Below are 18255 nucleotides of genomic sequence, written 5' to 3'. Positions count from 1 at the left end.
AAATCTCCAAATCATTAATTCCTGTCTACAACTAAATATTGTGTGCATTTATCATACCCCTCTGAATATTCCAGATCCTCGCTATTCAAGCAGCTTCCATGACATCATCTGGGAGCTTTTTATAAAAACAACATTTCAGGCCCCACCCAGATCTACAGAACCAGTCTGCCTTTTCACAGTGCAAATTCACGTTTGAGTGTGAGAAGCCCTCTTTAAACCCTTCCTTAAGTTCTCAAGCTCAGAGTTTTCTCAAAAGCTTTTCAAACACAGTTACAAAGGGACATGGTTTTAAGTAACTATGTAGAAATTAAATCTTTTAAGCCCCTAAATGGGATTTATAAAAATATGAGAGGATAATATTTAATGTGTCACATGGTGAAAAACGTTCTATTAAAAGCAGTGGCACGGGGTACACACGAGAGTGGCTTGCCAAACAAAAAGACGCTTTCATTGACAACATCAAACGATGCCTCATCTGAATTTCATCCTTTCCAGTGTTTGCCTTTCAAGCAGTTTACTGAGTTTGATCAAGCCTATCCCTTATGCATAGACAGGTTCCGTTTGTGCCATCTCTGATGTAAAGAGTGGCCACAGTGTGGGTAAGGGGTCCTGAGTTTAGATTGCTTGCTCGTTAATTGAATGATCTTGGAGGGGGCAGCTTCTCTGACAGTGAAGTGGAGGGCTGGACCAGATGAGCGGTTTTGAGACGCATCAGAAGTATCTACAGAGGCACTGTGGGGGGGTGACCCCATGGAAAAGGTCAGGACCTTTGGGCCAAGGTCTGGACCTCTCTCCCTCCTCAGTCTTTAACCAGAGCAGTTCTCCTGACAGCTGTCCTGTCTATTGCAGGTTTCACGTGACCTCACTTCAAGGGTTCTGCCATTTAACAAAGGCTGAAAACAACTGTTAATTAAGGTTTCTTGGAAACACACTGATTCTAAGGACCATTGTGGTAATATGAAGGTAATCACATGCATGTGATAGGTACTAGCAAACATTAAAAACAAACATTATTTTGCACTGGAGAGGATGAGATGGTTGTATTCATTGCTGTGCAGTTGCTCAGTCATGTTTGACTCTTTGCGACCCCATGGACCGCAGCACGCCAGGCCTCCCTGTCCTTCACTATCTCCTGGAGTTTGCACGAACTCATGTCCATTGAGTCAGTGATGCCATCCTACAATCTCATCCTCTGTCATCCCTTCTCCTCCCACCTTCAGTCTTTCCCAGCATCAGGGTCTTTTCTAATGAGTCAGTTCTTTACATCAGGTGGCCAAAGTATTGAGCTTCAGCTTCAGCATCAGTCCTTCCAATATTCAGAGATGATTTCCTTTAGGATTGATTGGTTTGATCTCCTTGCAGTCCAAGGGACTCTCAAGAGTCTTCTCTAGTACCACAGTTCAAAGCATCAATTCTGCGCTCAGCCTTCTTTGTGGTCCAACTCTCACATCCGTACATGACTACTAGAAAAACCATAGCCTTGACTAGATGGACCTTTGTCTGCAAAGTAATGTCTCTGCTTTTTAATATGCTGTCTAGGTTGGTCATAGCTTTTCTTAAAAGGAGCAAGTGTCTTTGAATTTCATGGCTCTGATCACATCTGCAGTGATTTTGGAGCCAAGAAAATATACTCTGTCACTGCTTCCATTTTCCCCCCCATCTATTTGCCATGAAGTAATGGGACAGGATGCCATGCTCTTCATTTTCTGAACGTTGCCAGGTTTTTCACTCTCCCCTTTCACCTTCATCAACAGGCTCTTTAGTTCCTCTTTGCTTTCTGCCATTAGGGTGGTGTCATCTGCGTATCTTAGGTTATTGATATTTCTCTCTGCAATCTTGATTCCAGCTTGAGCTTCATGCAGCCCAGCGTTTCCCATGATGCACTCTGTATAGAAGTCAAACAAGCAGGGTGGCAGCAGACAACCTTGACGTCGTCGTTTCCCAGTTTTGAACCAGTTTGTTGTTCCATGTCTGCTTCTAACTGTTGCTTCTTGACCTGCATACAGATCTCTCAGGAGGCAGAGGTGGGTTGGTATTCCCATCTCTTTAAGGATTTTCTACAGTTTGTTGTGATCCACACAGTCAAAGGCTTTAGCATAGTCAATGAAGCAGAAGTATATGTTTTCTGGACTTTTTTTGCTTTTTCTATGATCCCATGGATGTTGGCAATTTGATCTCTGGTTCCTTTGCCTTTTAAATCCAGCTTGTATATCTGGACGTTCTGGTTCATGTACTGTTGAAGCCTAGCTTAAAGGATTTTGAGCATTACCTTGCTAGTGTGTGAGATGAGTGTAATTGTGCCATAGTTTGAACATGCTTTGGCATTGCCCTTCTTTGGAGTGGAATGAAAACTGACCTTTTCCAGTCCTGTGCCCACTGCTGAGTTTGCCAAATTTGCTGGCATACTGAGTGCAGCACTTTCACAGCATCATCTTTTAGGATTTGAAATAGCTTAACTGGAATTCCGTCGCCTCCGTTAGTTTTGTTTGCAGTGATGCTTCCTAAGGCCCACTTGACATGACACTCCAGGATGTCGTGTTCTATGTAAGTGCTCTCCCCATTGTGGTTATCTGGGTCATCGAGACCTCTTTGCGTAGTTGTTCTGTGTATTCTTGCCACCTCTTCTTTATATCTTCTGCTTCTGTTAGGTCCATACCATTTCTGTCCTTTATTGAGCCCATCTTTGCATGACGTTCCCTTGGCATTTCTAATTTTCTTGAAGAGATCTCTAGTCTTTCCCATTCTATTGTTTTCCTCTATTTCTTTGCATTGTTCATTTCTTATCTCTCCTTGGTGTTCTTTGGAACTCTGCATACAAATGTGTATATCTTTCCTTTTCTCCTTTGCCTTTCACTTCTCTTCTTTTCTCAGCTGCTTGTAAGGCCTCCTCAGACAACCGTCTTACCTCTTTGCACTTCTTTTTCTTGGGGATGGTTTTGATCACCGTCTCCTGTACAGTGTCATGAACCTCCGTCCGTAGCTCTTCAGGCACTCTCTCTACCAGATCTAGGCCCTTGAATCTATTTGTTGCCTCCAGTGTAAAGCTGAAAAATAAAGGATTTGATCTAGGCCATACCTGAATGGCCTAATGATTTTCCCTACTTTGTTCAGTTTAAATCTGAATTTGGGATAAGGAGTTCATGATCTGAGCCACAGTCAGCTTCTGGTCTTGTTTTTGCTGACTGTATAGAGCTTCTTGATCTTTGGCTGCAAAGAGTCTGCCTGCAATGCAGGAGACCTGGGTTCGATCCCTGGGTCGGGAAGATCCCCTGGAGAAGGAAGTGGCAACCTACTCCGGTATTCTGGCCTGGAGAATCCCATGGATGGAGGAGCCTGGTGGGCTACAGTCCACAGGGTCGCAAAGGGTCGGACACAACTGAGCGACTTCACTTTCACTTTTCCTCTGGTGATGTCCATGTGTAGAATCATTGTTGGAAGAGGGTGTTTGTTACGACCATGTTCTCCTGGCAAAACTCTGTTAGCCTTTGTCCTGCTTCATTTTGCACTCCAGGGCTAAACTTGCTTGTTAACCCACCTGTCTCTTGACTTCCTACTTTTGCATTCCAGGCCCCTATGGTGAAAAGAACAACTTTTTTTTTGGCGTTAGTTCCAGAAGGTCTTGTAGGTCTTCATAGAATCATCCAACTTCAGCTTCTTTGGCACTGAGGCACAGACTTGGGTTACTGTGTTATTGAACGGTTGGATAGCATCACTGACTCAATGGACATGAACTTGGGCAACCTCTGAGAGACAGTAGGGGACAATGAGGCCTTGCGTGCTACAGTCCATAGGTTGCAAAGAGTTGGACACTACTTAGCGACTGAACAACAACAAAAAAACACTGACTTCACGGTGTTGTGATAGTTTAAGGTGGACAGTGAAGGTACTCAGCCATGCATGTACGTGTATCTATTCTCCCCCAAACTCCCTTCCCATCCAGGCTGCCACGTAACATTGAGCAGAGTTCCCGGTGCTGTCCAGCAGGCCCTTGCTCATTATCCATGTTAATTAAAGCAGTGTGTACATGTCAGTCCCAAACTCCCTGACTATCCCTCCCCATCTTCTTCCCCCGGGGAGCTGTAAGTTTGTTCTCTGTGAGTCTCTCTGTGTTTTGTCTCTCTGATTTTGAATAAATTCATCTGTGTAACTTCTTTTTAGATTCCACATGTAAGGGATGTCATACACTATTTCTCTTTCGTCTGACTTCACCGAGTATGACAATTTCTAGGTCCATCCACAAGTAAACACTAAACCCAGGTCATTACCCATCCATCGGACGTTCTCAGAGCTGCACCGGTAAGCCTGACGAGCTGGCAGTTCCATGCGGGGACTTCCGTGTCCCGTCTGGAGTCCTTCCACTGCTTTCGGTGGCTCTCTTCTCTAGAAGTGATGTGATCTCTGGAAAGCAGAGTATCTACAGATAATGACGGAAGCCCCACGGTCCCCGGTCTACAACTGCCGAATCCTAAAGCACTGAAATAGAGGTTTTCTGAAAGACAGGCAAAAGTCTGACCCGAGTGTCTGTGAGACAACCAGCCGTGTGTCCCACTCCACGTGGTTTGTATCATGGCAGAAACGGGAGACTGCGGCCTCCAAGGGCTCGGGGGTGGGGCCACAGGCAGCACCGTGCTCACTGTCAGGGGAGTCCTCGGGGTGGGGGGCTGACTGGTGGGCGCAGAGAGTTTGTTGGGAACAACTCGTGCAGACTGTAAAGAGGACAGGAAGCAGGATCCCAAGAAGAGAGCTTGTGAGACAGCTGAGAGGACGAGGGGCGGGCAGGGAGAGCCTCGGCCACGCTGCAGCTGGAGACGGGGGCTCCTGGAGGCCGAGAGGCTTTATCGGGAGAAGCAGCCAGGCCCCCGGACACCCGCTGGGCGCCGACCACCCAGGAAGGGCGTGGCCTTGGTCTGAAAGCTGAGGTGGGTCTTTAAGATGCGACCAGCAGTTAGCTCTTCATTCCAGCTGAACAGAAGATTCTTTCTTTAAGGTGATATCTGAGAGGCACAGCTCCAAGATTGCTATGTAGCTTTTAAAATTTTTTTATTTTAATAACTTCGGTGGTGGTTTAGTCACTAAGTTGTGTCCAACTCTTCATGACCCCATGGACTGTAGCCCACCAGGCTCCTCTGTCCATGGGATCTCCCAGACAAGAAGACTGGAGTGGGTTGCCAGTTCCTTCTCCAGAGGATATTCCCCACCCAGGGATCAAACCTGGGTCTCCTGCATTGTAGGCAGATCCTTTACCAACTGAGCCAATAACTTTATTGAGGTATAATTCACACTCTGTAAAACTTACCACAGAAAATGTACTGTTCAATGATGTTAGTAAATGGATACAGTTGTATGACCAAAATCAATCGAGTTTTAGAATATTCCTATCACCCCAAAATGTCTCTGTCTATTCCCATTTCTAACCCCAGTGGCAGGAAATCACAGATCTGTTTTCTGTCTATAGTTCTGCCTTCTCGAGAAACATTATCTAAGTGGAATCACACAGCACATAGTCTTTGGCGTCTGGCTTCTTTCTCCTTCCCTGTTCTCGGGGATGGTTCACGTTGCTGCCTCTATCAATCGTTTGCTGTTTTTTATCGCTGAGTCGGAGAAGGCAGTGGCACCCCACTCCAGTGCTCTTGCCTGGAAAATCCATGGACAGAGGAGCCTGGTAGGCTGCAGTCCATGGGGTTGCTAAGAGTCGGGGACAACTGAGCGACTTCACTTTTACTTTTCACTTTCATGCATTGGAGAAGGAAATGGCAACCCACTCCAGTGCTCCTGCCTGGAGAATCCCAGGGACGGCGGAGCCTAGTGGGCTGCCGTCTAGGGGGTCGCACAGAGTCGGACACGACTGAAGCAACTTAGCAGCAGCAGCAGCAGCAGCGCCGAGTAGTGACCTGCGGTGTGGATATAGCAGGTTTTGTTTGCCCATTCATCAGCTGATGGACTGCTCCTAGCTTCGGGCTGGTGTGAATGACGTTGCTGTGAACGCTTGTGTGCAAGTCCTCCTGCAGCCACGGTTTCAGTTCTCTCGGGTGCACACCTAGGAGTCAAGCTGCTGGATTACATGTAAGTGTATGTTTCGTTTTCAAAGGAAATTGCTGAATGACACAGCCATACCAGCAGCGCGTGAGTCCTAGGCTCTGCACGTGCTGGCCAGCTCTTGCGTTGTCAGTTTTTGGCTGCAGCCGTTCCTGACGGCGCATGGCGGCATCCCCGTGTGCTTTCACTTTGCATCTAATGACCACTGATGTTGAGCGTCATGTACTTAGTCAGGTCTACATGCTCTGTGTGAAATGTCTTTTGGGCAGTCTTCTTGTTTGCTTTTCATTTATGTTTTTAATTGAAGGATGATTGCTTTACAGTATTGGTTTGATTTCCGCCACTGAATAGAAGCTCTTTACATGGTCTGGACATGGTTCCTTCATCAGATATGTTTTGAAAATATTTTGCTTAGTCTGTGACTTGTCTTTTACTTTCCTAAATGGTTTCTTTCAAACAGCAAACCTTGTACTTTTGACGAGGTCCAGTACATTTTTGTATGAATTGCGCCCTCAGTGTCACACGTGGGAAATCCCTGCTAACCTTTCACGATTGCCTGCTGTTTTCTTCTAGACATTTAACAATTTTAGGTCAGTGGTTCTCAGCTGGGAAGTTTTGGTCTCCAGAGCACATCTGGGGATACCTGAAGACAGTCTGGGGGGGGCATAGCTGGTGGAGTGTGCCAGTCGCATCTAACAGAGGCTAGTGATGGGGTTCCACGTACCACAGTGCCCAGAACAGCCTTCAGAGCACAGAATCTTCCTGTCGGAAATGCCCGTAGTGCTGCGGCTGACAAACCCCGAGTCAGCTCTGGCCTCTCTGAGTTCACTGTGTGTGGTGTGAGGTGGGGATCTCTGTGCACTTCCTTTTTGCATGTGAGGTAAGGATATTTTTTTTTTTTTCTATCTTACTGCACTGAATTGCCTTGGCAACTTTGTTGAAATCAGGTGACCATAAACATGGGTTTTATATCTAGATTCTCTAGTCTCTTCCCTTGATTTGCATTCTACCTTTATTCCAGTAAATTTTGAAACCAGGTAATGTATATCTCCTAACTTTGTTCTTTTTCTAAGAAATTACTTCCTTCTTTGCATTTTCATATACATTTTAGTGTTAGCTTTTCAAATTCTGTAAAAAAAAAAACCTGGCATTTTGATGATTACATTATATAAATCAATTTTGAGGAAAATTAGCCCTCTTATGAATAGTCTTCTAATCCATCTTGGTATATTTCTCCAATTACTTGGATCTTTAATTTCTCCCAGAAATGTTTTTGTAGGTTTCAGTATAAATTTATTCCTGGTTTATTTTTAGATGATATTGCAAATAGAGTTGTATTCTTAATTCCATTTTTGAATTATCTTTTTTTTAATTCCTTATTGTTTCCTACATATAGTATATGTGATCTGAGATAGTTTTACTTCATTTCCAGTCTGTATGACTTTAATCCCTTTTCTGGCCTCCTTCTTTCAGTAGAATCTCTGATATAATGCTGAATAGAAGTGGTGAGAGCCACATACCTTTCAAAATTAAAAAAAATTCAGAATTCTGAGACACTTTTAGTCCTCTGTGTTTGGGTAAGGGGTGCAAACTTGTAGTAACTAACTTTTAGGATTGCTGGGAGGATTAAACAAGATACCACATACAAAATGCTTAGTGGAAATTCTAAGCAAGTGGCCTCCTAAGGGACAGCTTTTAGAAAGAGAATCCTAAGTGGCTGCTGGCGGGCAGCATCAGGGACCAGGACTCTGCTGTTAGGATGCAGGCCTGGGTGGACACGTTGTCTGGGTGGCCCTCTGTGGCCCCAGAGCCAGGGGATGAAGTTCTCCATGGCTTGTCCCCACCGGGAGTCGGCACATTTTTGGTTAGTTGCCAGGAACTACTGGTGTCAGGGGAGCTCTGCCAAAATATTGATACCTGAGCCCCAAAGTAGCCAAACCCAGGATGTAGTGGCCGACATGGTGAAACAGGGCGTATGCGGAGGGAGGAAGGACCCAGGCTTGCCAAGCAGTGCTGAGGCTCAAGGTTGCTGGGCAGCAGTGTTAAGAGGGGCCCGGGGCATATGCTATGTTTACACCAAGAGAAAACGCTTCCTTATTTCCATGGGCATTGTTGTTGCCTTTCTCTAAGGTTTATTCTAGACGTAGATCCCTTGTATTTGCCGAGACCTGATATTTATTTGGGGCTTCCTAGGTTGCGCTAGTGGTAAAGAACCTGCTTGCCAACGCAGGAGACATAAGAGATGTGAGTTCAATCCCCGAGTCGGGAAGATTCTCCTGGAGAAGGGACTGGCAGCCCACTCCAGCACTCTTGCCTGGAGAATCCCCATGGACAGAGGAGCCTGAGGGGGCTACAGTCCATAGGGTCACTCAGAGCGACTTAGCATGCATGCACACGATATTTATTTGAGGTAGAAATCGCAGCTGAGATGAGTAACACGAGGGAACAGAATCATGAGGGCATTGTAGCAGCACCTGCAGCCTTGCTCTGTTGAGCGTTTCTCTCTGGGAGAAGCTGAGCAGCCGCGTGTGTAGGATTCATCCCGAATCCCCATCTCCTCCAGGGGACGGTGGGCATCCTAGAGGCCAGTGGGGACCCTGGTCTGTGGCGGGTGGTGCTCTCCTCGCCAGAAACTAAGCTCGCAGAAGCCACGGCTACTTCCAGGGTGCTAATAATCATTAATTACAGCTCCTGACACCTGTCCTCAATTGTTTTGAAAGGAATCTCAGGGACCTAAGGTGTAACTGTGATAACAGACCAGCATCCTTCATACCTAGCAGATGATAACCAAGAAACTCAGGGGTTCTTTGTTCTCATTAATAAACACAATTTAATTTCCACCTTTATTTAACAGTACAGTGCTTCAATGACAAATTCTGGGACTTCATTATCATCATCTCTGGGACACACAGACTGGGTTTATATAGAAAAGGCCCAACAGGGGAGGGTCAGTACTTCTCTGAGACACACAGTCAGACGTCAGAAAGCCACATGAAGGCGCTTCTTCATACACCGCACACACGCACAGACGTGATGACGTACGAAGGCATCCTTTCTGTGGCTGAGGACGAGTGGTGGGCTGTTTGCAGCTGCTGTGGGCTGAAAGGCGTCTTCATCACGGCAGCAGGTGGTTCTCAGAGGCACAGATCTTGTGCTGACTGATCGAATCTAGAGGGAGAGAAGCAGTTAGCACTGGTAACGGCCCGCATACGGTAACACAAAAACCTTAACAGTAGCGTTAGTCACTCAGCTGTGGCCGACTCTCTGCGACCCCACGGACTGCAGCCCGCCAGGCTCCTCTGTCCATGGTCTTCTCCAGGCAAGAGTCGTGGAGTGGGTGGCCATTTCCTCTTCCAACCTTATCACAGATATACTAAACGTATGTAAAATCTTCAGTGGTCCTGGGCTTCATGGTCCACACGTGTGTCCACAATGGCACACGTGCCTAATTAAAGTGAAGCAGGATAACATAAAGTGACATGAAGAGTTCAGCTCCTAAGCTGCACCAGCAACATTTCAAATGCTTGGAATCCACGTCTTCTTAGACGCAGCACACTTGGACATGCCCTTCATGGTGGAACGTTCCAGTGGACAGTCCATGACACAGGAGACTCAGATTCTCATCTTGCTATGGCAAGTACTCCCTGGTACAGGGCAGAGCATAACTAACTGTTTTCTGAGAACCACAGGAAGCGCCCTGGCCTGGGACCAGCCCCAGGTGCAGGAGAGGGGGCCGGCACAGGTGGGCCTGCAGCCGGCTGCAGCAGCCCTGTGCTCTCAGCACTGGAGAGCTGACTGCCCCGACCCTTCTGCTGCTGTTGGGATGAGAGAGGCGTGCACTGGGTGGTCAGCGCTGACTGACAAAGCTGACTTGCTGACGGCAACATTACCCAGCGGGTGAACAACTGTGTCTGAGGACTTGAAGAGGTCAGGATGATGGACAACAGAACATGGGAAGCTGTGACGGCTTCGAGATACAAAGCAGAAAAAATGGGCTTATTTTATGAGTAAAAGAACAACAAAACAAAATGGAAGAAAAAAAACAGCTCTTAGTTGTAGCTCAAGGCAGTGCCCCGGAATTTAATCAGAGCCCTCCAAGATGAATGCACCTCCTCACAGGTGGTCTGAGCTGGGATCTGAATCACAGAAGGGAGGATCATTAATATTTATTATATAGCTCATACACATTATATAAATGTAATATGTACAGTGGGACTGTAACAATTATCACTGATACCACATACACCACTTAATTCTCTCCACAATACAGTTAGGGATTGTTATGACTTATACTTTAATGTTAGCCCTTTATTCATGATACGTATTGCATACACTTTCTCTCAGTTTGTTACTTGTGTTTTAACTTTTCTTATAGAAATTTTTACTTATATATTCAAATTATACCAGTCTTTTATTGCATCTGGACTTTGAATCACAGATAGAAAAGGTTCCCTAGACTTGGTTAGACAATAATCCACATATTCTTCCAGGCTGTAAAAACCCCATTGATTCCATTTTTTACATTGATTTCTAACAGGATGTCATTTTTGAAAGCCAGAGAAGACTGCAAATAGGATGACGCTCTTTCCTACCTAATCTAAAAATCCAGTATATAATTAACACAGAACAGATAAACAGATCAGTGGATAAGAACAAAATCTAGAAACTGACCCATGCCTATGTGGGAGTTTAAGAGATGATTCCAGGTGGCATTATAAACCAGTGGAGGGAATTCTCTGACAGCCCAGTGTTAGGACTCCACGCTTCCCTGCTCGGGGAACTAAGATCCCGCATGCAAAAAAAATAAACATCAGTGAAGAACGATAAGCTATTAAAGAGATGAGACGATTCCTTGTATCCCACAATGAATACAGATAGATTAACGCTCTAAACATTAAAGACTGTAAGAGCATTAATAGAGACAGGAGACTAGGTGAAAGCTCAGGGCAGGGAAAGCTTTCTAAGTGAAACCTCAGTTTACGTGCTGTGGAGGAAGAGAGGTATTTTGTTCCATCCAGAATAATAATTAAAAAGTAAAACCCACAGAAAACACCATATAAATAGAGAGAGACAAGTTGAGAGGATTTTATGTTTATCACAAAAGGTTAGAGTTTATATTAAACAATCAGTGTAAAGCAATGTGGAAAAGAGAAACAGCCTGATGTAAAAGCAGGCAGGGGACAAGAACAGCAGTTCAGGAGCTGCGAGTCCCTGCTCCGTGCTGACGAGGAACTCAGTAATCAGCATACGCCTTAAGTAACGAGGTCACCAGATAGTGAAAACATGGGTAAAGTCTGGAACTGGTGAGGGTGTGGGAAACAGGGATATCAAAGTACTGTTAGAGTGCAACCCAGTGAAGCTGTGTGCATCAAAATTTAAAGGACACACACCCCAGGTTTCAGTAATTCCCCGTCTGAATCTATTTTACAAAAATACTCCTGTCTGGGATTGGGCGAGACTAATCAGAGCTTAAGATGGTCTTTTAAAATTGAATTTGAATCACTCCAACTAGAACACACACACATACAATTTACAATAGCAGAAATAGTGGAAATAACCCCAAATATCAAATCGTAGACGGAGGAGCCTGGTAGGCTGCAGTCCATGGGGTCGCTAAGAGTCGGGCACGACTGAGCGACTTCACTTTCACTTTTCACTTTCATGCACTGGGGAAGGAAATGGCAACCCACTCCAGTGTTCTTGCCTGGAGAATCCCAGGGACGGGGGAGCCTGGCGGGCTGCCGTCTATGGGGTTGCACAAAGTTGGACACGACTGAAGCGACTTAGCAGCAGCAGCATCAAATCGTAAGGAGTGTATAAATTAATCACAGCACCTCTGACGGTTAAAAGAATGAAGCAATTGCATGAAAATGGAAGGACCTTCTAGACCCAGAGTTGGATAAAAGCTCATGACTGTGTGATTCTCCGTTTATGGAAAACAAACCCTCAATGCATGTGTTTATATACATTTATTTCTATGTAAATATATATTAAACCTGAAAGAGACAGCTTTGTCTGTAGTGTAGCTGCTTTAGGGAAGGGTAGTTGGATTTGGGGATTTTATGTATTTCTCTGCTGTCTGACTTCCTTGACCATGAAATCAAGTGTCACTCTACATATCCGTCCATCTATTGTGGCGGGCAAAAAAATATTGGCTGGAGAAGGATCCAGCTTTAAATTAAGATAAAACAGAAGCCACAAGAAAGTCTGTGGCTAACCCCTCCACCCTCTGGGACGGTGCTGCCCAAGGGGTTCGCCCCTGGACCGCTGAGCAGGGATGAGGGGTGCATGGTAGCGATCACGGTTGGGGCAGGGGAGCACTTGAGGGGCGGCCGAGTGTCCAGGGGGCGCCTCCCAGCTCCACGTTCCCAACTGTAAACACACCCGGGGAGAGGGATTTCTGTACAAGTTCATTTGGCGTCTGCAGACTGCCACGTCCCCAAATTCAAATGTCATGTCAGATGTACGATCGTCAAACACCCCATAAAACGTGACCACAAGACAGGTGTTAGCGCAGTGCCAGGCCCCGCCAGCTGAGAGGGGACAGATCACGCACGAGCGGCTCCCATGAAATTGCAACTGGAAAGACAGAAACCCAGGTTTTGCTTGTTTTCAGCAGATCGGTCTTGGAACACGTTATGTGCACACGCTCAAGTTCACTGGCCGTGCTTCTGTGTGGTCGTGTGCTTGGGATGTCGAGTCAACATGCTGCCAGTGCTTTTTCTTTTTTTTAAGGGTGGGGCAGATAAGTCACTTTATTTGAACTAAGACTCCGGTTGCCAACAGCCAGGTGTGGTCCTGTGTGTAGAGTTCGGGGACCCTCAGGGCCCTCGCGGGAGCTTTATCTTGACAAGATGAGCCACGAATTTTAGGGCTGGGAAATGGCAGGGTCTGTGCAGCCGGGTATCTGTACATAAGGGGTCAGCTCGTGACTGCAGGGCTTCCCTGGTGGTTCAGATGGTGAAGAGTCTGCCTGCAACACAGGAGACGTGGGTTTGATCCCTGGGTTGGGAAAAATCCCCTGGAGAAGGGAATGGCAACCCATTGCAGTATTCTTGCCTGGAGAATTCCACGGACAGAGGAGCCTGGCGGGCTACAGTCCATGGGGTTGCAGAGCTCAACACAACTGACCGACTAACACATTCACACGACACTTTCTTCTCTCTGCTGTGCGGAGTGAGGGTCCCTGACAGGTGCTGAAGGTCGCCAAGTCCTTTCTGATGCTGAGCTCGGCCCGCGTCTCCCTTTGGACCCACACCAAGTGTCTCTGCCCGCCCACACGCTGTCTCCTCTTCTGAACAAGCCAGGGCCTTCTCTGCTCCTCCATGGATCCTGAGTCCCAGGCCCTCACCGTCCTCCCGGGCGCTCGGAGTCCAAGTCTAGGATTGCCCTTCCCCTCCTCTCTGTCCTCACGTGGCACAGCATCCAACCTGCCAGAGGGTGCAGTTGGACTCAGCACTTTCATTTAACATCTGACAGCTTCCCATCACCTCCATCACTATTACCCTGGTCCTAACCACCACCACCAATCACCTGAATCTCTGTAAGAGCCTAAGCCTCTCTGGCTTCTCTTTAAAAATACATCTCGGAGCCCATTTCCCTTTCTTAAAGTCCTCTGGTGACTTCTGCTCATTCTTAGAACAAACACCACACAGCTGACCGCTGTCCACGTGGCCTGTGGGCTCAGGCTCCGCCGCCTCCTCCCCGTCATCCCCTGGATCCACGGCCTCTGCCCACCTCTCACCTTGACCCTAACTGTTCCCTTAGCGCCACACAAGCCCATCCGGCCTCGGCGAGGAGCCCAGCTCACAGTCTCTCTCCACATTCCAACCTGTTTTCTTCACAGTATTTATCACCACCAGGATTTTAGAAAATGTTCTCCTGTCGTCTTTAGAGGGTAAGCCCCCAAAGAGCAAGGGCTGTATCTGCCTTGCCACCTGCTATTCCAGGAGTGCCAAGAACATGCTTGGCACACGGAAGATGCTCAACAAACACAAACTGGGGGAATGAATGACCTGATGCCGTGCAGAGTGTCTGGAGGAGACAGTCTAACCTAGCAGGTCTCAATCTTTTTTTCTGCTCTGATATTGGGGTAGAGGTGTTCACTTATCTGATACTTAACCAAGGGTACAGTAAGAATTTGTGCTGTCTTAGATAAGACTGGCTAGTTTATTCCTAGCATGACAACTTTTCCTTTCCACCCAAGATATGTGAGTGAAAAGATATCACAGGGCTAGCCTTGAGGTCACTATTTTTTCTATACATTTTATATTTATTCCTGGGCATGGAAATGCTGATGATTTTAGTAAGTGTATCTTAAGAATCTTGCTGAATTGATTATAACCATTTCTTGACTCGCTTCGATTTTTCTATGTATATACTATATCATAGGCAAATATGTTGTAAGTTTTTTTATACTCCTCATCGTTTAGGAAAGTTCTCTTATTCCTAATTGTTGTTGTTATTGTTTTTAATCATGAGTGGGTACTGGATTTTCTCTAATGCTTTCAACATCTGCTGAGAACAATCAATGGACTAGAAGAAAAGATTCAATGATATTTGTTTCTACATTATTCAGTTAAACCTTACCTGATTATATGTTTCTTAACATACTGCTAAATTTAATTTGCCAATATTTTATTTTGGATTTTTACATCCATCTTCACAAATGAGTTTGGGCTAGCCGTGTAAAATGAGATGAAATAGGTTCTCTTTTCTTTTTGTCCTGCAGTGATTTGAGATGTTTGGTAAAACTTTTGTTAAAATTATCTAAGGGGAGGTGGTGGTTTTTTTGTGGTGAGACAGACATGAGCTGAAAGTTGCTATTTAAACTGTTCTGAGTACACGGCTCAGCGGCAATAAGCACACTCACATCACTGTGCCACCACGACCAGCGCCCCTGTCCAGGAGTTTCTTACAATTCCAAACGTCATCTTTGTGTTCATTAAACAGCAACTCCCCATTCCTCTCCCCTCCCCTTCCAGGCTGAGTTAACCTCTGTATTTCTGTCCCTATGAGCTTGCTTATGCTCAGGTGACTCCTAAGGCTGGAATCACGTGGCGCCTGTCTTTCGGGACTGGCCTATTCCACCTGAACGCGGTGTCTTCCAGCCCACTCGTGCTGGTGCAGGTTTCAGAATAGCCTTCCTCTTTACAGCAGAAGAGTATTCTGCTGTTTGTCTACATCACCTCTCCACGTCTGGTTCTTAACCTGTATAGTGGAGACGTGGCCTGAGACGCTCCGAGGACCCGACAGACTCGACGTGACCAGCAAACCGTCAGTCCAGGGCTGTAGCAAACGCCCCGTGCAGAGCGTGCAGCTCTGGGCTGCTCTCTGCTCCCTCCTCCAGGCAGCAGGGAGCCTGCCAGCACGCACACGGCCCGTACACTATCAGGGACCTTTTTCCTGAAAACACTGACATGGGGAGACACTCAAATCAAATGCTGTTTTATAAGTTATGAGGAAATCATGCCGAGGCGAGACTTTTTTTTTTGGCAAGGCTGTTGAGATTATTACATCATGTTCCCACAACAGCATAAAATGTATGTTTTATCACTTGAACGTAGCCCAGGCTGGAAAGGGCGCCTGAGATTGGAAATGTCTTATGAGAAAGGCCAAGCTCAACCTGATAAGACCGGAGGGGATAAAAAGAGGGAAAAATGGTCACAGCTCAGGCCACTGACCCTCGATGGATGCCCCGTGCCCCCTGCCAGCCCCCACGCCAGCAGGGAACCCCAGACCTGTTGTTCCTTGACCCGTAAGATGGGAACGGTGCTCTGTGGGGTGCAGGGAGCCTAACTCCTGGGAAGTGCTTCAGAAGGTAATCGGTCGCACCAAGATCAGGTGAAGGTAACTTTCTGCCTCCTGGTGCCAGGAATCTGAGTTTTGTTTTCCTGTTTATTTCCATACATATTCAAGCTCCACAAATGTGCTCTCTCTCAGAAATCCCCACTCCCCCTCTGGTTGAATGATTCATCAAGAATCTTGGCCCAAGTGTGCTGCTGTTTCAGGGAAAGCGGACCCTGGGGAATGGCTCGGGAACACAGTCGGGACCGGTCCGGTGGCCTCGGCAGAAGGCAGCTCGGCCGATGTGAGCTTCTGCTCAGAGCAGGTGATTGATCATGGCTTAGGTTTCACGTGTGGAGCCCGAAGTAGAGATGGCTTACGTTCACGCTGTTCTAGGCCAGCAACACCAGGTGGTGGGAGGATGGTGTGACAGTTTTTTTTTTTTAAGAAAACACTAAAATGCATTGGGTCATTGTTTCTAAGATACAATGAAGGGATAAAAGGCCTATCTGATGGCTCACAGTGCTCGGACGTGAGGTCATGGTGAAAGTGTCCACTTTCCCTCCACCGAGAGGGTGATGCCAATGGCCCCCCTTCCTCCTACTCGTCCAGCCAGTGCGACTCTATTCCTCGGTGCTGTTTAGTTGTCCTGTCTTGTCCAGTACCTTGCGACCCCATGGACTGTAGCCTGCCAGGCTCCTCTGTCTGTGGGATTTCCCAGGTAAGAATACTGGAGTGGGTTGCCATTTCCTTCTCCAGAGGATCTTGCTGACCTGGGGATCAAACCCGTGTCTCCTGCATTGGCAGGCGGATTCTTTACCATCTGAGTCACTAGGAAAGCCTTTGACTCTATTAGGCCTGCAAAAACAAAGACCCCATAGAATATAGGAATAAATGCAAGGTACTTAAAAAAAAAACCTTAGAATCTTTGGTTTGGAAGGCAAATTACAAATCTAAAAAGCTGCTTTAAAGATTTTAAAAGCAGTTTGAATAAAATAAGTCTCACGGATTCTAGCTCACACATCATCTGATATTCTAGTTGGAACAAATTTAGTTGGTAAAATTTGAGTCCTGCTTTTCATAATTTATCACAAAATGACATTTAAGTTGGTGCTTTAACGTGGTTTTAATTTTAATTTCACAACATTTTGAGAATAAAGTATTCTCTGGAAATGTTTATGATGAAAGCTAATGGGAAGGAGAACAGTCTTCAAGAGAGAAGACGCTTCTCTGCTGAAGGAGCGGGAATGACTCTTCCCTGTGTTGGTGAGTCTGCACGCCTGCGCTGTCTCCTCTGATCACCCTGTTCATCACCCTGTCAGGTACAGAAGTGACTGCACTAGGTCCAGAGAGAACCAGGTGACGTGTTACCTGGTCAGAGAACAAGGAATCAGCCTACAAGGCAGCAGACCTGGGTTCGATCTCTGGGTCTGGAAGATGCCCTGGAGGAGCAAATGACAACCCACTCACGTATTCTCGCCTGGGGAATCCCATGGACAGAGGAGTCCGGTGGGTACAGTCCATGGGTTCACAAAGGGTCGGACACGACTGAGCGACTAACACACACGGAAAAGGTCGTCGACGATCTAGACTGTGTGTCCTGTAGGTCTGTGCACACGTGGAGAGACGTAAAAATGAAATCTCCTTCACCGGCACAAAGCTGGAGCTCCATTCAGAGGGAGATGCATACACACTAACAGAACACACATTTTTCAAGTGTCTAACACTCATACGATGAGGCTGGGGAGACAGCCAGAGGACCCAGCGCGCACTGGCAGGGGACTGATGTTATGGGTGAGGATTTCAGCATGCGGAGAGCCAAGGATTCCAGGACACACAATACCCGGATGTTGCCAAGGGCACTCGCAGATGGTGTGAGCAGTGACAAGTCAGAAACAGGACATGAGTTACGGGAGAGGAAAGAAACAGAAAGGCGGGCCCGCAGCTTCAGCTCTGAGACTCAAAGAATGCCAAAGGGCCGGTGGACATGACAATCCGGGCCTCGAGTAGGTAGGCATCTGCCTCCTGAGGACCCACCAGCAGGGGGGCCACGTGGCCAGACCCCTGGGGGAGCCAGGCCGGCAGCTGACATGCACACAATGTGTGCACAGAAACACACCAGCGCTAGGAGGGGGCCGGCCGAGTTCCCGAACCTGGAAACAGTAAGAGTGCAGACCAGCCTCTGGCCCCCTGCACGACCGCAGGCTTTGGAAAGATTAGCTGTCCGTGGGACTGTTGATATCAGCCATGTGCGCAGTCCTGTCAGCTGAGGGAGACTCTTTCCAAAGCACAGTTCTGGTCTCCAGTTGGTATCATTTTGATACACGCAGTTTTCTTAAAAAAACAAAACAAAACAAAACAAAAACCTCTGTTGGAGAACATAGGATGTTTTGAAGGTTGTATTTTTGGCATGTGGAAAAGAGTAAACAGCCT

The 18255-nt window shown here is 46.8% G+C and overlaps 1 protein-coding gene across 3 annotated transcripts in view; it reads right to left on the bottom strand.

Annotated features, from left to right (window-relative positions):
• Positions 1–8919: 8919 nt before the first annotated feature.
• MCPH1 (microcephalin 1) overlaps positions 8920–18255 on the bottom strand; it is a 227715-nt gene continuing 218379 nt past the window's right edge. For 2 of the 3 annotated variants that reach the window (XM_052661246.1, XM_052661248.1), the window contains one exon: positions 8920–9204. In XM_052661246.1, coding sequence (XP_052517206.1) covers positions 9152–9204 — 53 coding nt within the window. In that variant the 3' untranslated portion in view covers positions 8920–9151. Of the gene's footprint in view, positions 9205–12409; positions 13010–18255 lie in introns of those variants that run through there. The other variant, XM_052661247.1, reaches the window with a different exon arrangement.

Source organism: Budorcas taxicolor, chromosome 24, assembly GCF_023091745.1.
Source record: "Budorcas taxicolor isolate Tak-1 chromosome 24, Takin1.1, whole genome shotgun sequence".
NCBI classification, from domain to species: Eukaryota; Metazoa; Chordata; class Mammalia; order Artiodactyla; family Bovidae; genus Budorcas; species Budorcas taxicolor.
This window is presented reverse-complemented; position numbering and strand designations above follow the sequence as displayed.